Source organism: Martes martes, assembly GCF_963455335.1.
Source record: "Martes martes genome assembly, chromosome: 10".
In the NCBI taxonomy this organism is placed as follows: Eukaryota; Metazoa; Chordata; class Mammalia; order Carnivora; family Mustelidae; genus Martes; species Martes martes.
The window spans coordinates 35,717,025-35,742,516 of NC_137898.1; the positions used below are offsets into that span (position 1 = coordinate 35,717,025).

Here is a 25,492-nt window from a genome sequence, read left to right on the forward strand (position 1 = left end):
AATAATTCTGAACATATTTTGGAGTTCCTAGAGTGGATCTGTGTCTTTCTTTTTTTAATAACCAAATTTCAAGGGGCGCCTGGATGGCTCAGTGTGTTAAGCCTGTGCCTTTGGCTCAGGTCATGATCTCAGGGTCCTGGGATTGAGCCCCACATTGGGCTCTCTGCTCAGCAGGGAGCCTGCTTCCCCCTTTCTCTCTGCCTGCCTCTCTGCCTACTTGTGATCTCTCTCTCTCTCTGTGTCAAATAAATAAATAAAATCTTAAAAAAAAAAAATTCAAGATAGCCCATTGTTTTCTGTCCAAGGTAAGAAATAAAGGATCATATGATCCATGTTGGTTGCTGAATTAAAAGGAATTAGTTCTGTGTTTGGGACTTGTTAGAACTTAAAAACTTGCTACACATGGAGATGTCCAGGAGTATTACAAAACCAAATTTGAGAATCTTCCCTCAAAGATTTAAGACTATTTCAGATCTGATTGCATAGCTTCTTCTATGGTGAATAAATCATTAGTGACTTTAATGAGTTGTTAAGTCATTCCCAAGGGAATATCTTTTTATAAACCATCATTATCAATGTCTGTTGTCTTGTAGTCAACAGAAATGATTGAGTCATCTTAGTTACAATTTTGAGTCATTCCTTTAAGGATAGAATACGTTTTATAAGCCTTTTTAAAAACAGCCATCAGAAGGGAGAAGGGAGAGTGTGTGGTATGTGTGTTTGGGAGGGGTACTGCATGCCTCATAACCTGAAGGGAAACAGTTGCTCCACAAAGCCTGCATTAATAGGTTGGTGAAATCTCAGTTTGTCTCTGAGTTTAGGCCTAGACCTTATCATTTAGAATTTTATTCTTGTCTCCCCATAATGAAGTCAGTGCCTCAGTGCCTTAGAAATTGGAGCTTTTCTTGTCTAGGATGATTATTGGCTGTACAAACAGTGATTTATCATATACTTCTAGGAACCCCCACAGAGAGAAGAATGGATGAACACAGAACTTCAAGAAAGAGCTAGACAATATAAGAAAGTGACAGTGAGAGATGAAGAAGACAATAACAGAAGGGAAAAATACCCTAGAGGGAATAAACAGCTAGTTAGACGATACAGGAGCTGGGATTAATGATCCGGATGACAGGGTAGTGGAAATCACCCAAACTGTACTTCAAAAAGAAAAAAGAATTCAAAAAAAAGGAAGCTAGTTTCAGAGACTTCTGGGACAACATGAAGCAGACTAACATTCATGTCATAGGGGTCCAGAAGGAGAAGAGAGAGAGAGAAAGGGGCAGAAAACTTATTTGAAGAAGGGACACCTCTGAAAACTTCCTTAACTGGGGGAATGAAACAGACATTCGGGTCCCAGAAGTAGAGAGGTCCAAACAAGATGAATCCAAAGAGGTATACACCAAAGTACCTTATAATTACAATGTACAAAAGCTAAAGAGTCTTAAAAGCATCAAGAGAAAGCAGTTCTGTATAAGGGAACCCCATAGACTATCAGGCAGCTTTTCTGCAGAAACTGCAGGCCAGAAGGGAGTGGCATGATATATTCAAGTGGCTGAAAAGAAAAAAACCTTAACAGCCAAGAATACTCTACCCAGCAACATGGTCATTCAGAATAGAAGGGAAAATAAAAAGTTTCCCAGACAAGCGAAAGCTAAAGGAGTTCATTTCTACTAACACAGCTTTATAAGAAGTAACAAAAGAGATTTGCTTAAGTGGAAAAAAGGCCATACTTGGAAATAAGAAAATAAATGAAAGAAAATAATCTCATTGGTAAAGCAAATATACAGTGAAGTGGTGGATCAGCTACTAATAAAGCTAGTATGAAGTTTGAATGACAAAAGTAGTAAAATCAATTATAATCACAGTAAGTTGTTAAGGGATAGACAAAATAAAAAGGTATAAAATATGCTGTCAAAACAGAAGTGTATACACATCCCTATCAGTAATTACTTTAAATATAAGTGGACTAGGGGCACCTGGGTGGCTCAGTCAGTTGATATCCAACTCTTGATTTCGGCCAAGGTCATGATCTCAGGGTCGTGAGACCAAGCCCTGCATTGGGCTCCATGCTGGGTGTGGAACCTGCCTAAGATTCTCTCTCTGCCCTTTCCTTGTTTATGTGTATGCTCTCTCTCTCTCTGTGTCTCTCTCTCAAAAAAAAAAAAAAAGTGGTCAAAATGCCTTTAAAAAAAGTTTATTTATTTTTTAAAAGATTTTATTTATTTAACAGGGAGAGAGAAACAGTGAGAGAAGGAACACAAGTAGGGGGAGTGGGAGAGGAAGAAGCAGACTTCCCACTGAACAGAGAACTTGATGCAGGGCTGGATCTCAGGACCCTGGGATCACGACCCGGGCCGAAGCAGATGTTTAACGACTGAGCCTCCAGGTGCCCCTGGTTTTTTTTTTTTTTTTTTAAATTTATTTGACAGAGATCACAAGTAGGCAGAAGCAGGCTCCCCGCTGAGCGGAGAGCCCGATGCAGGGCTCGATCCCAGGACACTGGAACCCTGACCTGAGCCGAAGGCAGAGGCTTAACCCGCTGAGCCACTCAGGTGCCCCGCCCCTGTTTATTTTTAAAGTAATCTCTATACCCTGTGCGAGTCTCAAACTCATGACTGAGATCAAGTCTCATACTCTTCCAACTGAGCCAGCCAGAAGCCCTTTATTTTATTTTATTTTTTTATTTATTGTAAATGGACTAAATGCTTTAATCAAAATACTTAAGATAGCTAAATGCATAAAAAACAAGACCCATCTATATGTTGCCTACCAGAGACTCACCTAAGATCTAAAGACATGCCCAGACTGAAAGTGAAAGGATGGACAAAGATATTTTGTGTAATTGAAAGTAAAAAATAAAGCTGGGATAGTAATACTTGTATCAGACAAAATAGACTTTAAAAAAGCAGCTGTAGCAAGAGACAAAGAAGGGCATTACATAATGAGAAAAGGATTAATCCAACAAGAATATGTAGCGCTTGTTAATCTGGACCCCACATATATATAAAGCAATGTTAATAGACACCAAGGGAGAAACTGACAGTAGTACACTAACAGTAGGGGACCTTAACACCCCACTTACATCAATGGATAGATCATCCAGGCAAAATTAATAAGGAAACATTGGCCTTAACACAGATGGACTTGATAGATACATACAGAACATTCCATTCAAAAACAAAACACACATTTTTCTTAAGTGCACATGAAACGTTTTCCAGGCTAGATCACATTTTAGGCCACAAGACAAGTCTCAATAAATTTAAGAAGGTTGAGTGATTTCAGACATCTTTTCCTACCACAACAGAATGAAACTAGAAATCAATACAAGAAGAAAAGTGGAAACGACGCTAACAGGTAGAGACAGACAATATGCTGCTGAACAACCAGTGGGTCAATGAAGGGATCAAAGAAGAAGAAAAAAAAAAAAAAAACACCTTGAGACCCATGAAAATGAAAACACAATGGTCCAAAATCTATGGCATGCAGCAGTGCAATTCCAAGAGGAAACTTTAAAAAATTTTTTAAAAAATATTTTATTTATATATTTGACAGAGATCTCAAGTAGGCAGAGGGAGAGAAGAAGGGAAGCAGGCTCCCTGCTGAGCAGAGAACCCGATTCAATGTGGAGCTCAAACCCAGGACCTTGGGATCATGACCTGAGCCAAAGACAGAGGCTTTAACCCACTGAGCCACCAAGGCTCCCCCAAGAGAGAACTTTATAGATAAAGGAAGACTTTCAAGATTACTAAATACATTGAGCCAATCCTGTGCTGGGAGAGCAGCTGTAGTTGTGATTCCATTGGGGTGTGGGGGGGGAGTGCTGTTGGGGAAGAATAAGAAATATTTGGCTTTAATAGCCAAACCCTTGAATTCATGGTTCTGACTATATTTCACAGACAAGTGTATACAAACTTGAGACTTTGTAGTCAGTAAGACAGAAACACACATACACAGGGCCAAAATTCCCTGAACCAATACTTTCTGTTACTACATTTGATATACTCTGATTTTTTCCCAATTTATTCTATTCTTTCCTATTTAAATTAAAAAAAATTGGCTGTGACCCATTAAAATGATTTCATAAGCCATTAATTGGTTGTGAGTTGAAGTTTAAAAAAAAAAAATGCGCGTCTAAACAGAAGTTTTCGTGGGTGTGCGTGTTTGAAGGCAGGACCATGAAGTAATGTTTTTCCTATCAGTGGTGTTAATAAGTGTAGCCATAATAAAACATAAACCGTTTAGTTAATTAGAATATTTACCATAATAAATGCTGTTGGGTTGATTTCTTTATGAATAGTGCATTTTGTTGGCTGGGATGAAGTAATTGAGTGTTTCCAATGTGCCCAGCTGACAATACTTACAATACTTCTTGTTGATGTTAAATGGACTATTGAAATACCATTCTGTCTGTGTGTCTTGGCTGGTAATGAGCACTGTTTTGTCATCGTTAGGGTTACCAGAACAGCTGTTGACACCCAAAGAATGCCTGAGAACACCCGTTAAGTAGCAAGAAAACAAAGAATATTAGAGTTTAACCCTTGTCTGTTCCATGTGATGCCAGATGCTAGGGTCCTTGATCGAACTATAGAAAGAAAAGAAATGTTCTTTTTCTCTTTGGCATTCATTTGTTCTTTGGCATTTAGTAAACATTACTCCAAGTTTCAAGCATTTTATATTTTTCTCGTTAGTGCACATCCCACACTTGACAACTAGACTCTGTTTAAAAGGACAAAAACAAAAATCTCCAGAAACAAGTGGAACTTGTTTCAATGTTAGAAAATGTTGAATTAGCCTGACCACGTTTATTTTTTTAAAGGTACCCCTTTAAGGATGTATAATTTCAACCACACCTGCCTTTCGTTGTGGTGTGGTATTTTCACACCAGTGTTTTGTTCTCCCTCTTTACTAACTTGTTGGGTTAGCATCTCCTTGAAGAACACACCCTTCAACGTCTCCTAGGCTGTATTGCTTCATTGAGAGCATAAACAATTACAGCATAAAATATTACCTTTGGAAATGAAGTCATGCGTCTTTCTTAATTGCTGAACCCTTGTAATTCTGAAGGGGGTATATTTTAAAAGTCTGTGCTTCACACACTTGGTAACACAAGCAAATGTGCCTGCGCATATAGGAAAAACATGAATCTAAGAGTTGCTTATTTTCTACTAATTATGCATGGAATGTGCAGAATCAGGAATGCCAAAGTAGGAGTCATAATGATAGATTTGGAAAGGACCTGAGAAGTAGCAAGTACACAATATTTTACAGTCAGGGAGCTGCGTTCCAGAAGGGCTGAATTTCATCTTTCCCTCCTTTCCTCCCATTGTAATATATGGCTGCCAGAATTATCTTTCTGCTGCAAACTTGATATGCTTACAGTTCCTCTGGCAGCTCTGATTTGTTTTTAAAAAAAATTTTTTTTCTTTTAAAAAATTTTTTGAAAGATTTTATTTATTTATTTGTCAGAGAAAGAGCAAGTGAGCACAAGCAGGCAGAGGGAGAAGCAGGCTCCCTGCTGGCCAAAGAGCTGGATGTGGGACTCGATGCCAGGACCTTGGGCTCATGACGTGAGCCAAAGGCTGACGCTTAACTGACTGAGCCACCCAGGAGTCCCTGACAGCTCTGATTTCTAGAGGTCACAGCAGCAAGGCTTTTGGGGATGTACATTCTGCTAATCTCTTGCCACCTGTAGTCCTACTAGTTTGTAATGTTCAAGTTCCTGGGTAGTTTTCTCTCTTTAACCGCTCTGGTTTTCTCTCATTCAGTGTGCTTTCACACATGATTGTCCCTGTGCCTGGAAGGCACCCCTACCCAAACAAATAAGTTATCTCATTCAGAGTCTTTCAAATTTATTTCTCCATGAATCCAATGATGACTACATTTTTCATCATGAACCAGTATATATGGAAAAATCTAAACGATTGTTGTGAAACAATCCTGGTTCTCTTTCTTTTTTTTTTAAGATTTTATTTATTTATTTCTATATGGGAGAGAGAGAATACAAGCAGGGAGAGCGGCAGACAGAGGTAGAAGCAGGCTCCCCGCTGAGCAAGAAGCCCAATGTAGGATTCAGTCCCAGGACCCTAGGATCATGACCTGAGCCAAAGGCAGACACTTAACTGACTGAGCCACTCGGGTGCCCTGCTGGTTCTTTTTTTTATGTGACGTACTTTGATATTAGCTCTTCATTATATATATATATATATATATATATATATATATATATATATATACATACACATATATATATGTATATATATATATTTTATTTATTTATTTTTAAAGATTTATTTATTTATTTGACAGAGATCACATGTAGGCAGAGAGGCAGACAGAGAGGGAGAAGCAGGCTTCCCGCTGAGCAGAGAGCCCGACGCAGGGCTCGATCCCAGGACCCTGAGATCATGACCTGAGCCGAAGGCAGAGGCTTAACCCACTGAGCCACCCAGGCGCCCCAATATATATATATTTTTAAAACGCCATGTTCTACTTGCTAAATAGATTTCACCTTTCTCTCTGTGCTACCAACTTGCTTTGGGAAGGTTGGAAGTGTTTGGGAGGTGTTTTTAGTTGCACTAATTAGTGTGCTGGTGGGAACAGGGATGCCAAGTGCCCTATAGTGAGCAAGGTTGTCTTGAATAATGAGGAATTATGCTGCTCAACATGCCAATTGCGTCCTGCTGAGAAACGGTGCCAACCTAATGAGTGAGTGCACAGATTGAAATACCAGCGCTCTACAAAGTAACATCTTCCCTTCACACCTTGGCACAACAACCTTGCCTTTAGAAGTCTTTCCCCTGCTCCAGGTTTGGTTGATTATCTTCCCTTGCTGTGCCACACATATCACAGTGTTTTTTTTTTTTTTTTTAATTTATTTATTTGTTAGAGAGAGAGAGAGAGAGAGAGAGAGCACAGGCAGACAGAGTGGTAGGCAGAGGCAGAGGGAGAAGCAGGCTCCTTGCTGAGCAAGGAGCCCGATGTGGGACTCGATCCCAGGACGCTGGGATCATGACCTGAGCCGAAGGCAGCCGCTTAACCAACTGAGCCACCCAGGCGTCCCTATCACAGTGTTTACTTATCATTTTTTATTGCCTTGCTGCTGTCTCAGAACGCTCTTTGGGTGAACTCTGTCTTACTTGCCTTTATGTACCCAGTGCTCAACACACAGGCAGAAATCCAGTAGGTGCTTAGTAAAGAGGGAATGAAGGGGCTTCGCTAATGTCCTTCTCTAAGTGGGTAGCTGTGTGTGACATCATTTGGTGTTGGGTCAGCCTGGGAAAGAGAACTTCTAGCCAGAGGATTAATTCTTTTTCCTGTGGAAGAAATGTGAGGAGGTAATAATATATGTGTTCTTATTTGTAAAAGGCTGGTGTTGAGGTTTAATTTACATACAGTAAAACTCTCACTTTTTAGTATACAGTTCTAAGAGTTTGGATACCTATAATCATAAAACCATCATCAAAATCAAGATATAGAGCATTTCCATCACACCGAAAAGTTCTTCTGTTCCCGTGTAGCCATTTTTCTCCCACTCCATCCCCCCAGCTGTTGGCCACCACCGATCAGTTTTCTGTCTCTAAAAGTTTGCCATTTCTAGTATGCCATATAAGTGGAACACAGTGGATAGCCTTTTGAGTCAGGCTTTGACGTAGCATGAAGTATTTGAGATTCGTCTGTGCTCCTGCTTGTATCAGTAGTCTCCTTTTTGTTGCTGGATGTTATTAACATTGTATAAATACACCAGAGTTTCTTTATCCCTTTACCAGATGGAGGGTGTTTGAGTTCTTTCCGTTTTTTGGCAGTTACTTATACCTTGCGCTGCTGAGTCATAGGGTCATAAGCGCATGTTCAATTTTATGAGAAACTGCCGAACTGCTTTCCAAAGTGGTGGTACCATGTTGCATTCCCACCAGCAGTGTATGAGAGTGCTTGCTGTTCCGTATCCTCATCAGGACTTGGCATGTTCAGCATTTTGGGGGGGGGGGTGTCACATTTTAGCCATTCTGATAGTTATGTGGTGTGGTATCTTTTTTTTTTTTTTTTTTTTTTTTTGTGGTGTGGTATCTTATGATTTGTGATTTATTTTGCATTTCCCCACTGGCTACAGTTGACCATCTTTTTTAGGTGCTTTCTGCCATTTATGTAATCTTCTTTGGTGAAGTATCTGTTCAAATCTTTTTGCCCACTTAAAAATCAGGTTTATTTTCTTACTGAGTTTAGAGAGTTCTTTCTACATGGAGATACTATTCCTTTATCTTATGTGTTTTGCAAATATTTTCTTCCAGTCCGTTCCGTGTCTTTTCATTTTCTTAGCAATAGCAATATAATCATTAATAGAAAAATTCTAAAAGGGCCTGAAGAGGACGTTTTAATCCACTGGAGTAGATGATCGTAAAATGAATTAAACATTGTTCTCTGTATCTCCTATAGCAAAAAAAGTTCTCATTTTTTAAGATCTGAAGTTGGCATTTTCTCTAGACTTTCTGTCTTGTTAAGAAGATTATATACAAGGATATTCAAGTACTTTAAATAGATCATGACATTACAAGGTGATAACTTCTCTGCAGTAATTAAAATTTATTTTTAAATATCATTATGCTGGGTTGTAGCAGATACCTCCTTAAGGACTGCAGGCCTGCAGGGAAGCAAGTTTTGGATTCTTTCCCTGGAAATCACTGCATTGTTGTGTTTGAAACACCAAGCAGTGGTCCAGGTAGCATGAAGCCCATTTCTCTTGCTGCCTAAAACTGCAGTAGAAATGTTGCCCATGGCATTAGAGGGCGGTCTGTTGTGACATCTAGCTGGACTCCTGTAGTGCTAAACCATGTAAGGTCAGGAAGATACCTCAGGAACATCATCTGAGTGAAATGGCGTATGAACTGTTTTGGTCTAATTTCTGTAGTGTAAAGAGCAGCATCTTCACATAGACATAGCTGCTCTGGTTGCTTTCAGAATGCAATGATGCATATTTTAAAAGTTAAACTTCATTGGATGTTGCAACAATATATAGTGATAGTAAGTGGTAGAGAAGACTGGAGTGATGGATTTTAATTAAAAAAGAAAATAACTGGGAGCACAACTTCTAATACAAGGAGCCTCACATACTAGCATGCTGCCTGGCACATATATGGCTAATGTTAAATGGGTGACACGATATCTCCTTTTATAGGCAAGACCTTAATTCACATCTTTTGCCATTGGCATGGTGGCTTTCACTAACAAGGACTTTCTCATCTCACTCTGTCTGGCCTGCCAAAAAGAGCATCAGAGTCTATTAGATGGTAATATTTGTACTTTTAGTCAAATATATTTTCAGAGAAGTTTTTATTTCCTCTTGAAAATGAAGAGTTTTAGGTGCCAATGGATAAACATGTTCAGAACTATAGGATTTCGCATTTGTAAAATCATACACTTTACATAGAAAAAAAATCTGTCGTGACACCCATGAAATAGGACAGTAGTTATTTCTGTGAATTGATATTGTGGATGGTTTTCTCTGTATTTCAGGGTTTTTTAAAATCATTTTTTAAAAGATTTTATTCATTTATTTGAGAGAGAAGAGCACGAGCAGAGGGAGAGGCAGGCAAAGGGAGAAGACACAGGGCTGGATCCCTGGACCCCGGGATCATGACCTGTGCCGAAGGCAGACACTTAACTGGCTGAGGCACCCAGGCACCCCTGTATTTCAGTTTAAAAAAAAAAAAAAAAAGATACACGTAGATCACTTTTGTTCTAAAAAGAAAGAAATAGGGAGAAAAAGAGATTGCTTGCCTAGAGCTATATAATTGTGTCAGAAAAGAAATGAACTCTTCATGGGCTTTGACTGGAACCCTGGTGTTCTGTGTATGTCGGCACTGCTGGTGGACAAGAGAGACCTTCCCTTCAAATTAGTTCCACCAGAAACATTTTTCAAATGTAGTTTTCGTTTTCCTTTTTGTTCATACCGTAGACATCTGTGAATGGGAGACTGACCTGAAATTTTTGGCTAATTACAAAAGACCCTAGAAAAGTCATTGGGATAGTAGTACTCACTATCAACATATGTTTGTTGACTTTAAAGACACAACCATTTCCTAGAGAACACATTACAGAACCCTGTGTTCTCCAGCACCTGCATGTCATTTAGGGACTTGAAACTGCTGGATAGTGTTTGAGATATAATCAACAGTGTGGTAGTAGCAGTGCAGTTTTATCTAGTACAAATAGGAGGGCTTATTCAAATTTAGATAACATTGGGTCAGTCACAGTATATTGAAAATTAAATAATTCTGTGGCAGGAGGCCCAGACCCAGCGAGCATGCAGTGGCGGAGTCTATGGTGGTACATGCTTGGCCATCAGCAAACAGGTTAGGCTTGCTTCTGGAGCATTTTATGGGGATTTTAAAAAGGTACCTTGTTGAAACATGATGTTGCTCTTTACTCTGTAGATACATTAGAGGTAGTGAATTTTATGAGGGAAAAAAGATGAGAGTTTAACCACTGGGGAGATTTAGCAGTTTCAATTAAATAATTGTACCCTTTAAATTTTAATTTTGAAACCAGTGACTGCTGGTGTTTGAGCATTCAGCTTTATTTTTCTAGTGAGGTAATGCACCTTTTGTATTTCTGATCTCTGTGGTAAAAAATAGGGAGTATTGCATTGTGTTGGTATAATATGCAGACATTTGTTCTGTTCTGGTTAGTGTACTTTGAGAGAACTATGTATGAAGAAGTCTGTTATGGAACAAATATGTATGGAAAAGATATAGTCAAGCACCCCATTGAAAGTTCTGGATTTTGTTCTCTGCTTATAACTGTATGAAGCCCTCCTAATCCTTAGAAAATGGATTGTCCTTCTAAAAATTTCCTATAAGAATATAATTTCCTTCTTTCCGCTCTGCCCATTCCTCTTCCCTCTCCTGTCTTCCGAGTGCTTGACTCTGTCAACACCTGGGCCTCAACTTTTTTCTTTTAAAGTGAAGTATGTGACTTCGAAGGGCTCTTCTACCTTAAAAGTTTTGACTCTTGGAGTTCTGGAGTTTAGAATCTAGTTTCGTAGTTGGAATGACTCCTGGTTTTAGGTCTTCTGCACCATTGAGTATTTCTCTTGTGTAAAACTGGTTTCTTTCTGGGAAGGAAGACCACCAAAGGTGGTGTGATGCTCGGCCCGCTAGCTTTCACTGCACTGGACTCAGACCGCCAGCTTCCAGGAACAGCACAAATATGGATGATAGTAAGCTAATACCTTATTACTTACTTAGCTTCTTGTGTGTAACTTGACATTTTCTGAGTTTCGGGAGTCTACAAGATTTAGTTATTCCTGACTCTTTTTTTCCAAATGAAGAAGCTAGGGCTCAGAAAAGATGAACAGCTTGCCCAAGATCACACAGCTAGTAAATTCATAGGTAGATCTTGGTCTTTGTGGTACCAAGCCTGTGTACTTCCAGCTATACCAGGCTGAACCCAAGGAAGACCATCACCTCTCTTGAAATTGCCCTCGGAGGCATTTGTGAGTTGGTGATGTTCTGACCTTGTATGATTCATTCATTCATTTTCTTTCTTTCTTCCTTTCAGATTTTATTTATTTATTTGGCAGTGAGAGAGAGAGCATAAGCAGGAGGAGGGACAGGCAGTGGCTCAGAGAGGCTGAGCAGGAAGATGGATGTGGGACTCTATCCCAGGACCCTGAGCTGAGGGCAGATGCTTAACTGGCTGAGCCACCCAGGCGCCCAATTTTTTTGCTTTCTGTTACATTTATTTCCTTCATAGGGACCCAAGATGGCAAATCAGTGGGATTGATATCAGAGGTTGCTTCTAAGATTGTGTTGCTCGTATGAATGTCAAACCACTGATCTCAAGGTTTACCTTTTAGCTGAACATTTTCTATATAATTTTTTTAAACTTACATGTTTTAATGATTCATATGGCCTGTGAGCCTGAGATGTTTGTAATTATGGCATAGGGCTTCCATTTGTAAATTGTTACAGTTAACTTATCATCCCTAGCATCCTTTCCAACCATAAACTCTGTTGTCAGTGTTGGTGATGTCAGGTCTGGAATCCTCTCTAAGGCTTGTCTGTAGGTTGTTTATCACCATTAGCCCTCATTATTTTAAATGAGTACCCACCCACCTTATAATCTGTAACCACATGTTTCCAGAGCTTCTCTGGAGATAACATCTTGTAGGCTCCCCCATCTTCTTTTTTTTTTTTTTTTCCTTCCTATCCTCAAATGTTTTGTTTAAACCCAGAAAAGATGAGAGGAAATAGCTATAAAGGTAGTTTTGTGAAATTCAGAACATTTTGGAAACAAGTGTTGCTCCTGAATCTGAAACTTTGAAACAAAACCTCACCACATGTTTAAAACATATTAGTTTGTAAATATGGAGTCCTACTAATTGCATTTATGGCTCACAGCAGAACTACCTGTCATGTCTTGTTACTCTTAGGGGGAAAAAATGAGAGAATTATATAGGTGTATGTATTTTAAAAAACTGGAATGCAGAGAATAGTGTGGTGTAATTTCTAAGTACGTGTCTTTTTATGGTGAGGCAAGTAATCAGTTTTTCTGTTACTGTGATAGTCGCATGAATTCAGAGAAAACTGTATGGAGTGCCTCCTTCTGTAAAATAAAAAACTGTGGTTGTCCTTCTTTCTCCATTTATTGGAATGGCTAAAGAGCATCAACGCTGTGTGATATTTTACAGAATCATTGCTCACTCAGATTATTATTTTGCCTTTCAGTGTGACTAAACGTTTTGTTGTATTCTTAAGAATGATTTTATTGGTTAAGGGCAAATGGGTTTCCAGCGGGAATAACTCAGTGGTTTTATAATGGCAAACTAGTAGTCTTTAAATTTTGTGTTATGGTAAATGTTTCAGAAGCATGCCTTTTCCACACAACGAACCTCATATATTTTCATTTGGGAGGAGGGGCCCCTCCGTGAAAACTGCAGGAAAAGGTGAATCATAGAAGTATACAATTTCAGGCTGGGAAGCCCCTCAACCAGTCAGTTCAGTGCTCTCATTTTACAGATGAGAAAACTGAGGTCCAGGATTACACAGTGGCTACGTGGCAGTAGCAGGAGTTGAGCCTGCTTCTTTAGATCCCGATTTTGCTGCTGTTTCTTTAGAATCTTGCTTGAGTGTTTTTGAAAAACAAAGGGTTTCCCTTCCTCTGCCCAAGGATATTGTTCACTGACTAAAGAAAGTACCATTAGGGCCTGTGTTTTTAAAAATAATTCCTTGGAAAAAAAAATTCCTTCAGATGTATATTAATTTTATTTTTCTTATAAATTACCTTTAATAGATTTTGAGTTACTTTCAATGATAAAATTTTGGAATGCATGGGAATCTCTATGGACATAGGATTCATCTCTAGAACAGTTTCGTGCTCAAATTTATATGAACTTTGATTCCTCAAATTCTAAAGCTATTTATAGTTCTTTTTTTAAATTGTCAAGCAAGAGCTCTCCTAAGATTTACTGATGATTGTACCAAGGTCTTGCGGGCAGTATCCCTCTCACTTTTACCCTTGGTAGGACTGTGGGTTTGCTTTTTATCTTGATAATTAATGGAGAGAAGTAACAAGATTTGTACAATACCTTGGGAAGACTCAGTGTGCAGTTAAAATCATGGACTCTGGAGTTCACATTTCCTGTGAACACTGGCGAGGTTCTATAACTCAGGAAGCCCCAGTTTTCTCATTTGTAGGGGAAGATCTTTCGTGCGGTCTTAACCACGGTTTCAATATTCTCTACACATCAGCTGCCACTGCTTTTGCTGGTTTTGTGCCTACTGTTACTGTTAATTCCCTGGGCCAGGAAGATTTCCAGACTTGCCTTGGGAAGGGCTCGTAAAGAGGGATGCAAATTCCATTTCCAAATTTTAGTGAGTAGTAAAGATAGGGAGAAGGGATTCATGTACCTTGGTACTGAAGGTGTCGGCTCCTTTAAAAGAAGATTTCACCTGACCAAATTAATAAAAATCATTGTGTTTTTATTGTCAGCTGATTTTGGTGTTTTATTGTTCGCTGATTTTGCTTCTACCTTCGTACGTGTTGAGGCGGTCACAATTGTGAATTTTCTTGGTGATTTTTAGAAAGGAGAGACCTGAGGGCACAGCCACTGACAAGAGGCAGAGGAACCTGAGTGAGGTAATGGCCCAGTGCATGCTGGGACTTTCCCTCTGAGGCTGCCTTAACCTGCCTTTCGCCGTGTCCCTGTTACACAGAGTGGGGAAAGAGAAAACCAGTTGAGAAGGCAGTTGCCAGGGAAGAAGAAAATGGTTAATAAAGTATTTCTTTTAACTGTTTGAACTAGTTAATTGTCAAGTTATATCAGCAAGTGAGTTCTCTCCTTCCTGCGGCTTCTGGAAGGAAAAACTGGAAATGGACAGCATACCTGTCATGTATCCACATGTCTCTGGGCTGCATCTGTTCCTAGGCTAAAAATGAAATCCCCTCACAGCTATTACCTGGAGGACTTTTACCGGTTTTGCAGAAAATATGACTGGAATACAGCTACAACCTGTTTTATTGTCCCTGACAGTGACTTAAGAAGCAACCCGTGCCTGCAAATCTTTTATCATGCCCCAGGGTATTCATTTGTTTATTTTTTATCAGGTACAGCACTTTGAATACCAGAGCCCTGGGCAATCAAACTGGCCTACTCATTGTAGGTAGTTTGAGGCCTCTTTCTTCCTTTCCCTTTCCATGTCCTTTCCTTTCCTTGAATACTTAAAAAGTGGGAAAGGAAAACCCAGAATCCGGGTACATTTCTATGTTCACTTCTAAATTATGGAACATAATTTATCATAAAAGATGTAACTTTGCATTTGGAAGCCAGATTGTGGCTATCCCTATGTCTGACTTATGTGTTCATTTTTTCTCACTTCTTTATAGAATGTGAGCACTTAATTATTTTTCTGTTGAATTAAGTTCTTTAAGTCTAATATCACTTAGTCAAAAATCTTAACTTTATGTTTTCCAGGGATATCAGTATGAACAACATTACTCAATTACCAGAAGATGCATTTAAGAACTTTCCTTTTCTAGAGGAACTGTAAGTAATATTTTATGAAATGTGTTTTATTTGTGTGTTTCCCTGTTCCCTTTGAAGTTCTTACAAAAAGTCTAATGTTTCTTAGGGGGCATTCAGATAGCTTAGTTTCAGTGAGATTTGTGCAGAGGATATAACGTGGTTTCTTTTTTTCTTTTCTTTTCTTTTTTTAAAATATTTTATTTATTTATTTGACAGAGAAAGATCACAAGTTGGCAGAGAGGCAGGCGGAGGTGGGGGCAGGCTCCCTGTTGAGCAGAGAGCTGGATGTGGGGCTCGATCCCAGGACCCTGAGATCAAGACCTGAGCCAAAGGCAGAGGTTTAACCCACTGAGCCACCCAGGCGCCTCTTCTTCTTCTTTTTTTTTTTTTTAAGATTTTATTTATTTGAGAGAGAGAGAGTGAGCAGTGGGGAGGGGCAAAGGGAGAGGGAGAAGCAGACTCCCTGCTGAGCAGTGAGGCAAAGGCATGTGGGGGCTTGATCCTAGGACCCTGGGATCCTGACCTGAGCCAAAGGGAGATGCTTAACTGACTGAGCCAACCAGGCGCTCCGGAAATCATGTTTTTTTTCGGGGAAACTTGATTTTTTTAAGCAGTGTAATTGCTGAAGTTATTTTTGAATGCCAAAACTAAAAATGTTACTTTCATTGGAATTTTTTGCTACAATTATTATAACCATGAATGCTACAGTGACACAAGTTAATTACAGTGTTATCCTGAGATAACAAGGCTAGGGTAATTACCATTGTTGCCAGAGGACTTGCTGTGTGGGTAACACAACCATAAAAAATAATACAAGGAATTTTAGGGTCATGATGCAGGAGACAGTATTGTTGCAAGTGAGCAGAAAATTGAGTGTAGGTCCCCTGGGACATTTGCACAAGACTTTTGGGGATTGGGAGAAGGCATGGAATATAATCCCAGTCTCTTCAAACACCTTTAAGAATGTTTTTAGACTTATCAATTGTAGCTCACACTTCCAGTTTAACAGTTTACTTTGTGGTGAAGTTCTTTCCATCTGTTTTCTTTTGTTTTTTAAGATTTTATTTATTTATTTGACAGGGAGAGAGGCAGCAAGGGAGGGAACACAAGCAGGGGGAGTGTGAGAGGGAGAAGCAGGCTTCCCGCCGAGCAGGGACCCAATGCAGGGGCTTGATCCCAGAACCCTGGGATCATGACCTGAGCCAAAGGCAGATGCTTAATGACTGAGCCACCCAGGCATCCCTTTCCATCTGTTTTAACCTCCATTTCGTTTTGCTTTCCACACTTTTTTGAAGTTCATGATCAAAAGAGGCACAATTACATTTAAAAGTAATTGGAAACTATACATTACATTGAGAATCCAGGTGAAAAAATAAAATAAAATCAGACTTAAATCAAGCTAAATATAGATCTCTAATGACCAGGCTAATGGATTATGTAATACATGTAGGTAAGAAGACTACAGTTTGATACTAAGAACATCAAAGAGATACAGCCCTGAAGGAATCTAAATTCATATTACAGATTATATCCTACAGCCCAGCTATTGAGTATTAGATCCAAGTCAACGAATGCCTCCTCTCTTAGCTCAGCCTCTCCCCCAGCATGGGGAACAGGAGTCAAATATAAGCCCTGCAGGTTGTATGTTCTCTCTTGCTTCTGACAAGAGCACTGAAAGAGCAGTTAAGTATTTAATAAAGTTTAGGCAAAATTTTTCTTCCCACACTACTTAGCTGAACACAATGTTCCCACAGCAAAAATTGAACGGAGATTATTTGCCACTTCTAAGCTTGTGAACTGGGTCAAGTTACTTAACCTCCCTGTGCTCAGTTTCTTTGTCTATACGGTACAGATAGCAACAGTCTCCCTCATAGTATTCTGGTGAAGACAGAATGAATTAATAGATGTTAAATGCTTAGGACAGTGCATGAAACAGAGCAAGTGTTATGTAAATTGTAGCTAGTATTTATTTTACTATTTTAAAAGTGCAAGAAAAAAAAAGCAGTGAAATACTAAATGTTATCTTTGGGTTAAAAAAATTAAATGTATATTTTATTTTTTGCCTCTCTTATTTCCTATAGTGAACATTAATTATTTTGTAGTAAATGGTTATTCATTCTTTTATTGAGATACGATTGACTAATAACATACTAGCTTTATGGTGTTCAATATAATGATTCAATATTTGTATATATTACGCAATGATCTCCACATTAAGTCTAGTTAACATCCATCCCCATGAGTTACACATTTTTTTGTGTGTGTGATGAGGACTTTTAAGATTTACTCTCAACAACTTTCAAATATGCAATACAGTATTATTAACTCTAGTCAGTGTGTGCTATACCTTACATCCTCATGACTTACTTATTTTATAACTGAAAGTTGGTCCCTTTTGACCCTTTTTTCCACCCCACTCCCTAATTGGTCATTTCTAAATTAAAGTTTAAATTAAAAAAGAGTGAACTATATGTTTGAAGCCCCCACCTCCTGACTCCCACCAGTCAAGCTTTTAAGATGATTTACCTATTTATTCTTGTTTCTTATTTATATGTTTATAAATATATATTATACAAATAGATTTACTTATTTTTAAAGTTTTAGACTTTAGGATTAGTCTCCCTTTATGGAAGTAATGATGCAATGAAAGGACATTTACAAGTGGTTGTTCACCCACTGTATAGCTACTGTGTGATGCACCAGATAGGACAGAGGCTCCACTTGCCCTGGGTGGGGTGACTGGGTGCAGACCACCTTCCATGTTGCCTTGGACTGCCAACTCCACTCTGAGCGGTTGTGTGGTGAGGGCCTGGAGGGCCTGATATGGAGTCAAACATGCTTAGTCTCTGCTTTGTGAAGTTCGCATCTTGGATGTCTTAAAATCGCCAATGTCAAGCTCATGAATTCTGTCAGTTGAGACTTTTCATTGGCACCAAATTGCCCTTGACTGTTAGTGCTTTGTGGGTAGGTCACATTGTCTTCATACTCTGCTTCGGCAATGATGGAGCCCATCAAATCAAGCCAGCACATCTTCTCCAAATATTGGATGGGATTTAAAAATGAATTCAGCTAAGAGAGCTGATGGGTATTTTTATTTATTTATTTATTTATTTATTTATTAAGATTTTATTTATTTATTTATTTGTCAGAGAGAGAGAGAGAGAGAGAGAGCACACAAGCAGGCAGAGGCAGAGAGAGAAGCAGGCTCCCCGCCGAGCAAGGAGCCTGATGCAGGACTCGATCCCAGGACCCTGGGATCATGACCCGAGCCAAAGGCAGCGGCTTAACCGACTCAGCCACCCAGGCATCCCTGATGGGTATTTTTAAAGAATACTTTAGAATAGTCTTTAATACTCTGGGAATACTTCAGGCATTTAAAGGATTTTTTTTCCATGTTAATAAAAGCATGGTAAAAAGCCCCCCTCCTTTTTTAATAGAACATTGTAGTTGATTTTGACATTCCAAAATGATGCTGCCATGACTATTGTAATAGTTCATAAACCTTGTAACCATTTATCCAGAACTCATCTGGAAGTCATTTAAGAGTGATTGTGAAGTTGAGGTGCCCTGAGTCAAAATGAATGATTTGCTGAGGTTTTGGTTTGTTTGTTTTTTTCCATTATAGTTATTGAGGTGCACTTTATAAGATGTGACCGGCTTGGCCAAATTTTATATGATGATCCAGAGTGCTTGGAGTATTGGGTGGAATCACTTCCCAGGAATACATAAGAAGTGTTTATAGATACTTAAACATTTACTTATTCTTTCAACAAACACTGGATCCTGCTCTGTACCAGGTTCTGTAGTAGGTTCCAGGGGGTACAGAGACAGGTAAGTATGGTCTTCATCCTTGGAGGTGACAGTCTGTCTGTAGCTATGCTAATACCAGAGCCATTAGCCATAGGTGGCTTTTTAGTTTTACATTTAAAATAATGAAAATTAAATAAAAAATCCAGTTCCTTAGCTAAACTAGCCATCTTTCAAGTACTTGGTAGCCACCTGTGGCTAGGGGCTATTGTATTTGACAGCACAGACAATAGAACATTCCTAACACTGCAGAAAGCTCAGTTTTACAACATGGGTCTGGAGGAAGGTATGGAACTATCTCTTGGTACAGCGTGATGAAGACTGTGAGAGATGTGTGTGTAAGGTCAATGAAAGCCTAAAGTAATATGTTACTTGAAATTCTAGGATTTGGGAAAGGCTTCCTAGAATAGCTTCAACAGGGATGCCTGGGTGGCTCAGTGGGTTGGGCCTCTGCCTTCGGCTCAGGTTATGATCTTGGGGTCCTGGGATCGGGCCCCACATCGGGCTCTCTGCTTGGATGGGGAGCCTATTTCCCCCCTCCCTCTGCCTGCCTCTCTGCCTGCTTGTGATCTCTCTCTGTCAAATAAATCAATAAAATCTTAAAAAAAAAAAATAGCTTCAACAGAGTCTTGAAGGACTTCTGGGAATTACCAGATGTGTGTAAGGTTGGGTGCTCCAGAAAGAACCTTTTAACATGTGCAAAAACATAGAGGTAGACATTTCAGAAATGTTAAAACACACTTAGTAACAGGTATTCCTAATGAAATATAGGGAAATTTGAAATATTGAAAGATGGAGAAGTATCAGAATATGAGGCCAGATAGATCATAAAGGGACTTTTAAAGCTAAACAGTTTAGACTTAATCCTGAAGGAGCTGAATTGGATATGAGGGTGAGCAGTAAGGAGTTGACTAGATTTTTGCCCTGAATGACTGGATGCCCTTCACTGATTTCTCCCCTACACATCTCTTACAAAAACATTCAATTCATTGCATACAACATCTGAAATTTTGGGACAGTCTCTTGATTTTTGCACCTTGGCTTCCTACTCTTTAACATGTAACTCCTCACAGTAGTATTGTGAAAGGAAAATGGAATAATTTATGTCAAAGTGCTTTGTGGCCAAAGTGCTATGTCCACAAGAGTGAGGTAAATTTCACCAATCCTCATAAACATTGCAGTGTTTCTTTTTCCTGAAGTATTTCAGAGAGAGGTTCTTTTGCTTGGCGATGGAAACTGGAATGGGTCAATATAGGTTTCTGTTAGCAATGTCAAAGGAAAGCCAGGATTCTTATAAAGTATTAATTTATTATCCACAGAATCTAGTCTGATGTGATGCTGGTACAACCATTTTTGGATTTCCTTGAGACCTGCAGGGCATTGATAGGCATTTGGGGAATGGCTGAAATGTGGAGTTGTGAAAATGATTTAATTGGAAACAATAGAGGGAGTATCTAATTGCTTTTCCATAATTGCCACCAAAAAAAGTCCATGGATGTTACTTCGAGTTTAAATGTTGCAATAGCAGGTAGAAACCATTGCCAGCTTTGGCACTTGTACAGTTTATTGTTTAATACATTCTAGCAGATGAGGATAATTCCATTTGTTTCAAAATGTACTTTGACTTTGGAAGACTCACAATACTCAAGTAAAATTTAGATCTCTGAGTACTATTCAAGCTTACTCATCATCTTTTTTCCTCATCTGTAGGACAGTTAATGCTAAATTAAGGCATTACAGTGCAAAAGAGGACTAGTGAATAATTTGAACAGGGAGATTTCAAATCAGATACAAACAGTGGATTAAAACCAAATAGTTTAATTTGGCCAATACTTAAATATAGAACAGGTATTCACACATACACACACACACACACGTACATAACATTTCAGACTTACGAAATGTAAGCATAAAGAATTTTCACACATACCATTTAGTCAGATTCCCCAAATGTTAATATTCTCTTTCCATATGCAAGCACACAATAGGAGATCTAAAATATATGTACATTTTCCCCCTGAATCATTTGAGAGTAAGTTGCAGTCATTCCCCTCTACCACTAAATATTGCCGCTATTCTAAATACAAAGATATTCATTTGAATAATTGCAATACAGTTGCCAAACTCAAAAAAATAGTGTTGATGTATATTATCATCCGATCTATAATTCTCATTCAAATTTGATAACTGTTCCATTGGCAATTCTCTATAGCAAAAGAAAAATAAAATTCTGGTCCAGCATACAGTCTAGAGCCACAAGTTGTATGTGGTTTCTGTGTCTTGATAATTTATTTTAAGTTACAAAAACTGTTTTTTCCAGAATGTGAAAGAGTTCCTCAGTTGCTCAGGTGATGTTTGAAAGTTAAAAATACTCTGTTCTTAGGTGCATTCTCTTGCTCCACTTTCTAGTGCTCTGTTGGGATGATTTGGTAGCAAAGATCACTCCCTTTACTGTTGGAAACTATACAGTGAGCTCACTGAGAGACATGGCTTGTTCATATTAATTCCTACGTGTCATTTGGAAAGCTGTCAGATCAAGGAGTAAAGGCGGAAAAAGAGAAATGGGAAGAGAGCTCGTACTAATTGAACCTGCTATGTCCCCACCCTCCAAGTAGACATTGTTTTGTTTTAATTCATAAAATGTTGAACTTCATATTCAGTCCCATTTTCCTGGTGAGGAAGCTGAGGTTTTCCTCAGAGAGGTTAAGTAACTTGCCCGAGGTTACATACCATGTCATTAATGGACCTGGATTTCATCCCAGGGTATGCCCCTGTAGATGTGGAGAGGGTGCGGAAAGACTTGTAAAACAATTTGTTAACTCAACAGACTTTTGTTAGGTAGAGCACTGTGTTCAGTGTTGAATTAAATGAGATCCTTGCCTTCAAGACAAATGGGTGGTGTATTAGAGTTTGGAGAGTTCAAAGGAGAAAGAAAGTTCTCCTTATTAAGAAATATTAGGGAAGACCTCATCCAAGAGTTAGTATTTCTGGAGAGTCTTGAGGGATGGTAGGAGGTAATTCGTAAGGAGATGGGGAAGAAGGAGTGTGAGAAAAGATATAAAAACTGGTATAGGTGTTCAGAACGATGTGTTTGGTTTGGTTCTAGTGCTGATTTCCTGAAAGGAAGTTATAGGAAGGAAACCTAGAAAGGAGTTTGGGGCCAGACTGAAGCCCCAGTCTTGTGCTTGTTTCCTGACAGACGAATGAGGAGTTTTAGCCTTTGAGTGACTATTGAAGTGTTTTGAGCTAAGAAATGACTTGACCAGATATGACCTTCAGTAAAGGTAATCTCATAGTAGACAGTAGGATGTTTGTGATTGAGACAGTGCACGGAGACAAATGAAGATGCTGATGGCAATAGTCCAGGTGAGAATTATGAGAATCTGAACTAGGGCAGTTGAGAGGCAATAAGAGAGAGCCCGGAACCTCTGCAAAAGGTACATGGAAGTAGAATCAAGAGGATGTCTCAGGGGCTCCTGGGTGGCTCAGTTCTTAAGCATCTGCCTTCAGCTCAGGTCATGATCCCAGGGTCCTGGGATTGAGCCCCCGCATCGGGCTTCCTGCTCAGCATGAGGCCTGCTCCTCCCTCTCCCCCTCCTCCTGCTTGTGTTCCCTCTCTCTCTGTGTCTCTCTCTGTCAAGTAAATGAATAAAATCTTAAAAATAAATAAATAAATAAATAAATAAGAGACATCTCAGCTAGGATGATGGGGATGACATCTGTAACACTTTCATTTAGGATTATCAGGAATCTGGTCGTGCTTTGATAAAGATGCAGATATACAGACAATACAGAAAGAGAAATTGTTCGGAAGAGAAGCTATTATTTTTGAATATACGTATGGAATTTAGATGAGATATGAATGGGGTCCCTGGAAGTATAGGCATGGAGCCCAGAATAGAGATTCATAGGTATAGATTATGGAATTAGAGTACTATGGGTATATATTTGGGAGTCTTATTTTAAGGTGATTACTGGAAACATGAGATGGAAAGAGCTTGCCAAGAGAGAGAGGGCAAAAGCAAAGGGAAGGAAGCCAAAGACAACTCCTTGGGAAACACTTGAATCCGGGTGTGGGAAGAAAACCAAGTGCCAGGGAAGCAGGAGAACTAGGGCAAAGCTGTGCCCCAGGAGCTGTGGGAGGAGGGGTTTTCACAAGAAACGAAGGGTCAACATTGACAGGCTAGAGAAGGGTGCCTGTGGCCAGATACTGAGAAAAGACCTTGAATTTAAGTTTTTTAAAGAATCGTTTCAGTGAGGTTGTGAGATTGACTTTGGGGTCAAGAAGTGCATCAGGGGGCTGGCCTTTGGGGACTGCTATAGGTGGTTTCTGGTTTGGGGAGAGTAGCTAAAGTTTGGAATATGTACTGTATTTGACAGGAGTCCCCAAGGGTTAAGAGACAGAAACCCAGCTGAGGCATAATAGAGGATTTATTATTTCATGAAGAACTAGAAAGTCCAGAGGTGGAGTTGGCTTCAGATGGTACTCGATCTCAAGGTTTAAAAGTTACGAGAGTTTTCTCGTGCTCTTCATTTCTTAACTTTGATTATCTCTAATTTTGTGTTTTGGCTTCATTCTTTCCTGTTGCAAATAGCCTGTCTCCATATGGTGGAAAAGCAAACCTTTGGTAGCCCCAAGCACGTCTTTGCATCTTGAGATCCAATGAGTATCTAAAGTCTTCCTTGCTGTTTTCAGCAGAAAACTCCTAAGAGGAGTTAAGTTAGCCAGGCTTACTTCATGTGCTTGTTCTTGAACTAGTTACTTTGTTTGGGATGGCATAGTCCAGTCTGGCTTATGAATTCATCTCCACCCACTGGGAGTACTTGAGGTGGACAGTCCCCCTGAAAGGAAGCAGAAGGGGGAAGGAAGACTGGCAGAAAGAAACCACAGTTATTTCAGCCCATTAGAGTCTAGTAACTACACATATTGTAGGAAAATGTTTGTTTAATTGGGCCAATCAGAAATGAACAAAGGACCAATGAAGAATATAGAAGGGTCTCAGTTAAAGCCTAGGTATTATCAATTTATAGTGGAAGCAATGGGTTCTGTAACTTTGTCTTGTAGTGCTTTGCAGTTTTTACAGTTTAGAAGTAGAGGTGATGAAACATGGGGTGTACTCAAATCTTGGGTTTGATAAGTCAGGACTTCATAGGGGACTAGGGGAAATCAAGCAGGCGAATCAAGCAGTTCATTGTTAAAAGGTTGTGGGATTCAGAAAGTGTAGAGAAGCAAATGAAACCATAGTTTGCTGGTTTATTTATATATATATTTTTTAAGATTTTATTTATTTATTTGACAGACGGAGATCACAAGTAGGCAGAGAGGCAGGCAGAGAGAGAGGAGGAAGCAGGCTCTCCACAGAGCAGAGAGCCCAATGCGGGGCCTGATCCCAGGACCCCAGGACCATGACCTGAGCCAAAGGCAGAGGCTTTAACCCACTGAGCCACCCAGGCACCCCTATTTACATATTTTAATCAAAGCTATTTATTTGTCATTTGACTAAAAATAGTAGTGATTTCAAGTAAGTGAACATGTATTTGACTTTCTACTAACATAATTTAATTTTCACTACCTCTTAGTTAGGACTATGTGTTTATATCAAGGAAGATAATGTTGGAGGTGCTAAAAGTCTGTATCACAGACACAATTTATTAAGAAAATGATCATAAAATTGATGGATACTTGATTTTTAAAATCTGGAGGCCTAGAAAGGTAAGGTAGAAATATAAGAGGAAAAAGTAAGCACCCATCATCTCAAACAATAATGGCTTAAACATGTAAGGTGCATGTGCACACACACGCACATATACACACATATCTAGGGAACTACTGTGGTATGTCACAAAGTCAGGAGGGCTATAGGATCTGATACTCTGCACTTCTCATTCTATAGCTACCATGTCAAGATAATAAAATAACTGTCTACAAAAGCTGTAGCCATCGTGACCCAGTTCTTAACAACAGGAGAGATGAAGGCAGAAAGAAAGAGGGGGATATTTCCCAGTGGTCAGCTTCCAGAAACCATCTTAAGCCTCCCATATAATACTTCTGCTCACACATCTCATTGGTTGGAACTTGGTCATATGGGTACACTTAACAGTGGGATGCTGGGAAGTATGGCTTTTGAACTGAGCTTATTGTTGTCTAGACCAAAATCATAGTTTTATTAACAGGTAAGAAGGGAAGAAAGGTTATTGATTGGGCAATTAATTAAAGTACTTTTGGCTGTAAGAAACAAATTCAATTCAAAGTAGCTTCAACAATAAGGGAATGTATTATCTTGCCTGATGTGAAGACCTGCATATGGTAGAACTCTTCTAGGGTTGGTTAATGGAGTTAGGTCACATCTTCAAGAATCTACTTTCTCTCTGTCTTCCTACTCTGCTCCTCCGGTAAGGGCAGCACCATGGTTTCAATCACTTCACATAGTATATTTAGACATGCTAGCACCCAGAAAGATAAGAGAGTTATCCCTTCTACTGCATCCCCATTTAGGAAGAAAGCTACCTTTCCAAGAAACCCCTGAAGACTTCCTGTAACCAGAGCTGGGCTCACAGGTCCAGCCCTAAACCAAGTCACCAGAATGGGGTCAGTACGATTGGTGAAAACCAGTCGTGATTTACTCATGGAGCTGTGTCATGTGAAGGAAATGATACTTGAAC

At 39.3% G+C, this 25,492-nt stretch overlaps 1 protein-coding gene across 1 annotated transcript in view; it reads left to right on the forward strand.

Moving 5' to 3' along the window:
* LGR4 (leucine rich repeat containing G protein-coupled receptor 4) overlaps window positions 1-25,492 on the forward strand; it is a 102,960-nt gene that overhangs the window by 40,837 nt on the left and 36,631 nt on the right. Inside the window, exon 2 of the mRNA XM_080815286.1 lies at window positions 14,972-15,043. Coding sequence (XP_080671412.1) covers window positions 14,972-15,043 — 72 coding nt within the window. The remainder of the gene's footprint in view (window positions 1-14,971; window positions 15,044-25,492) is intronic.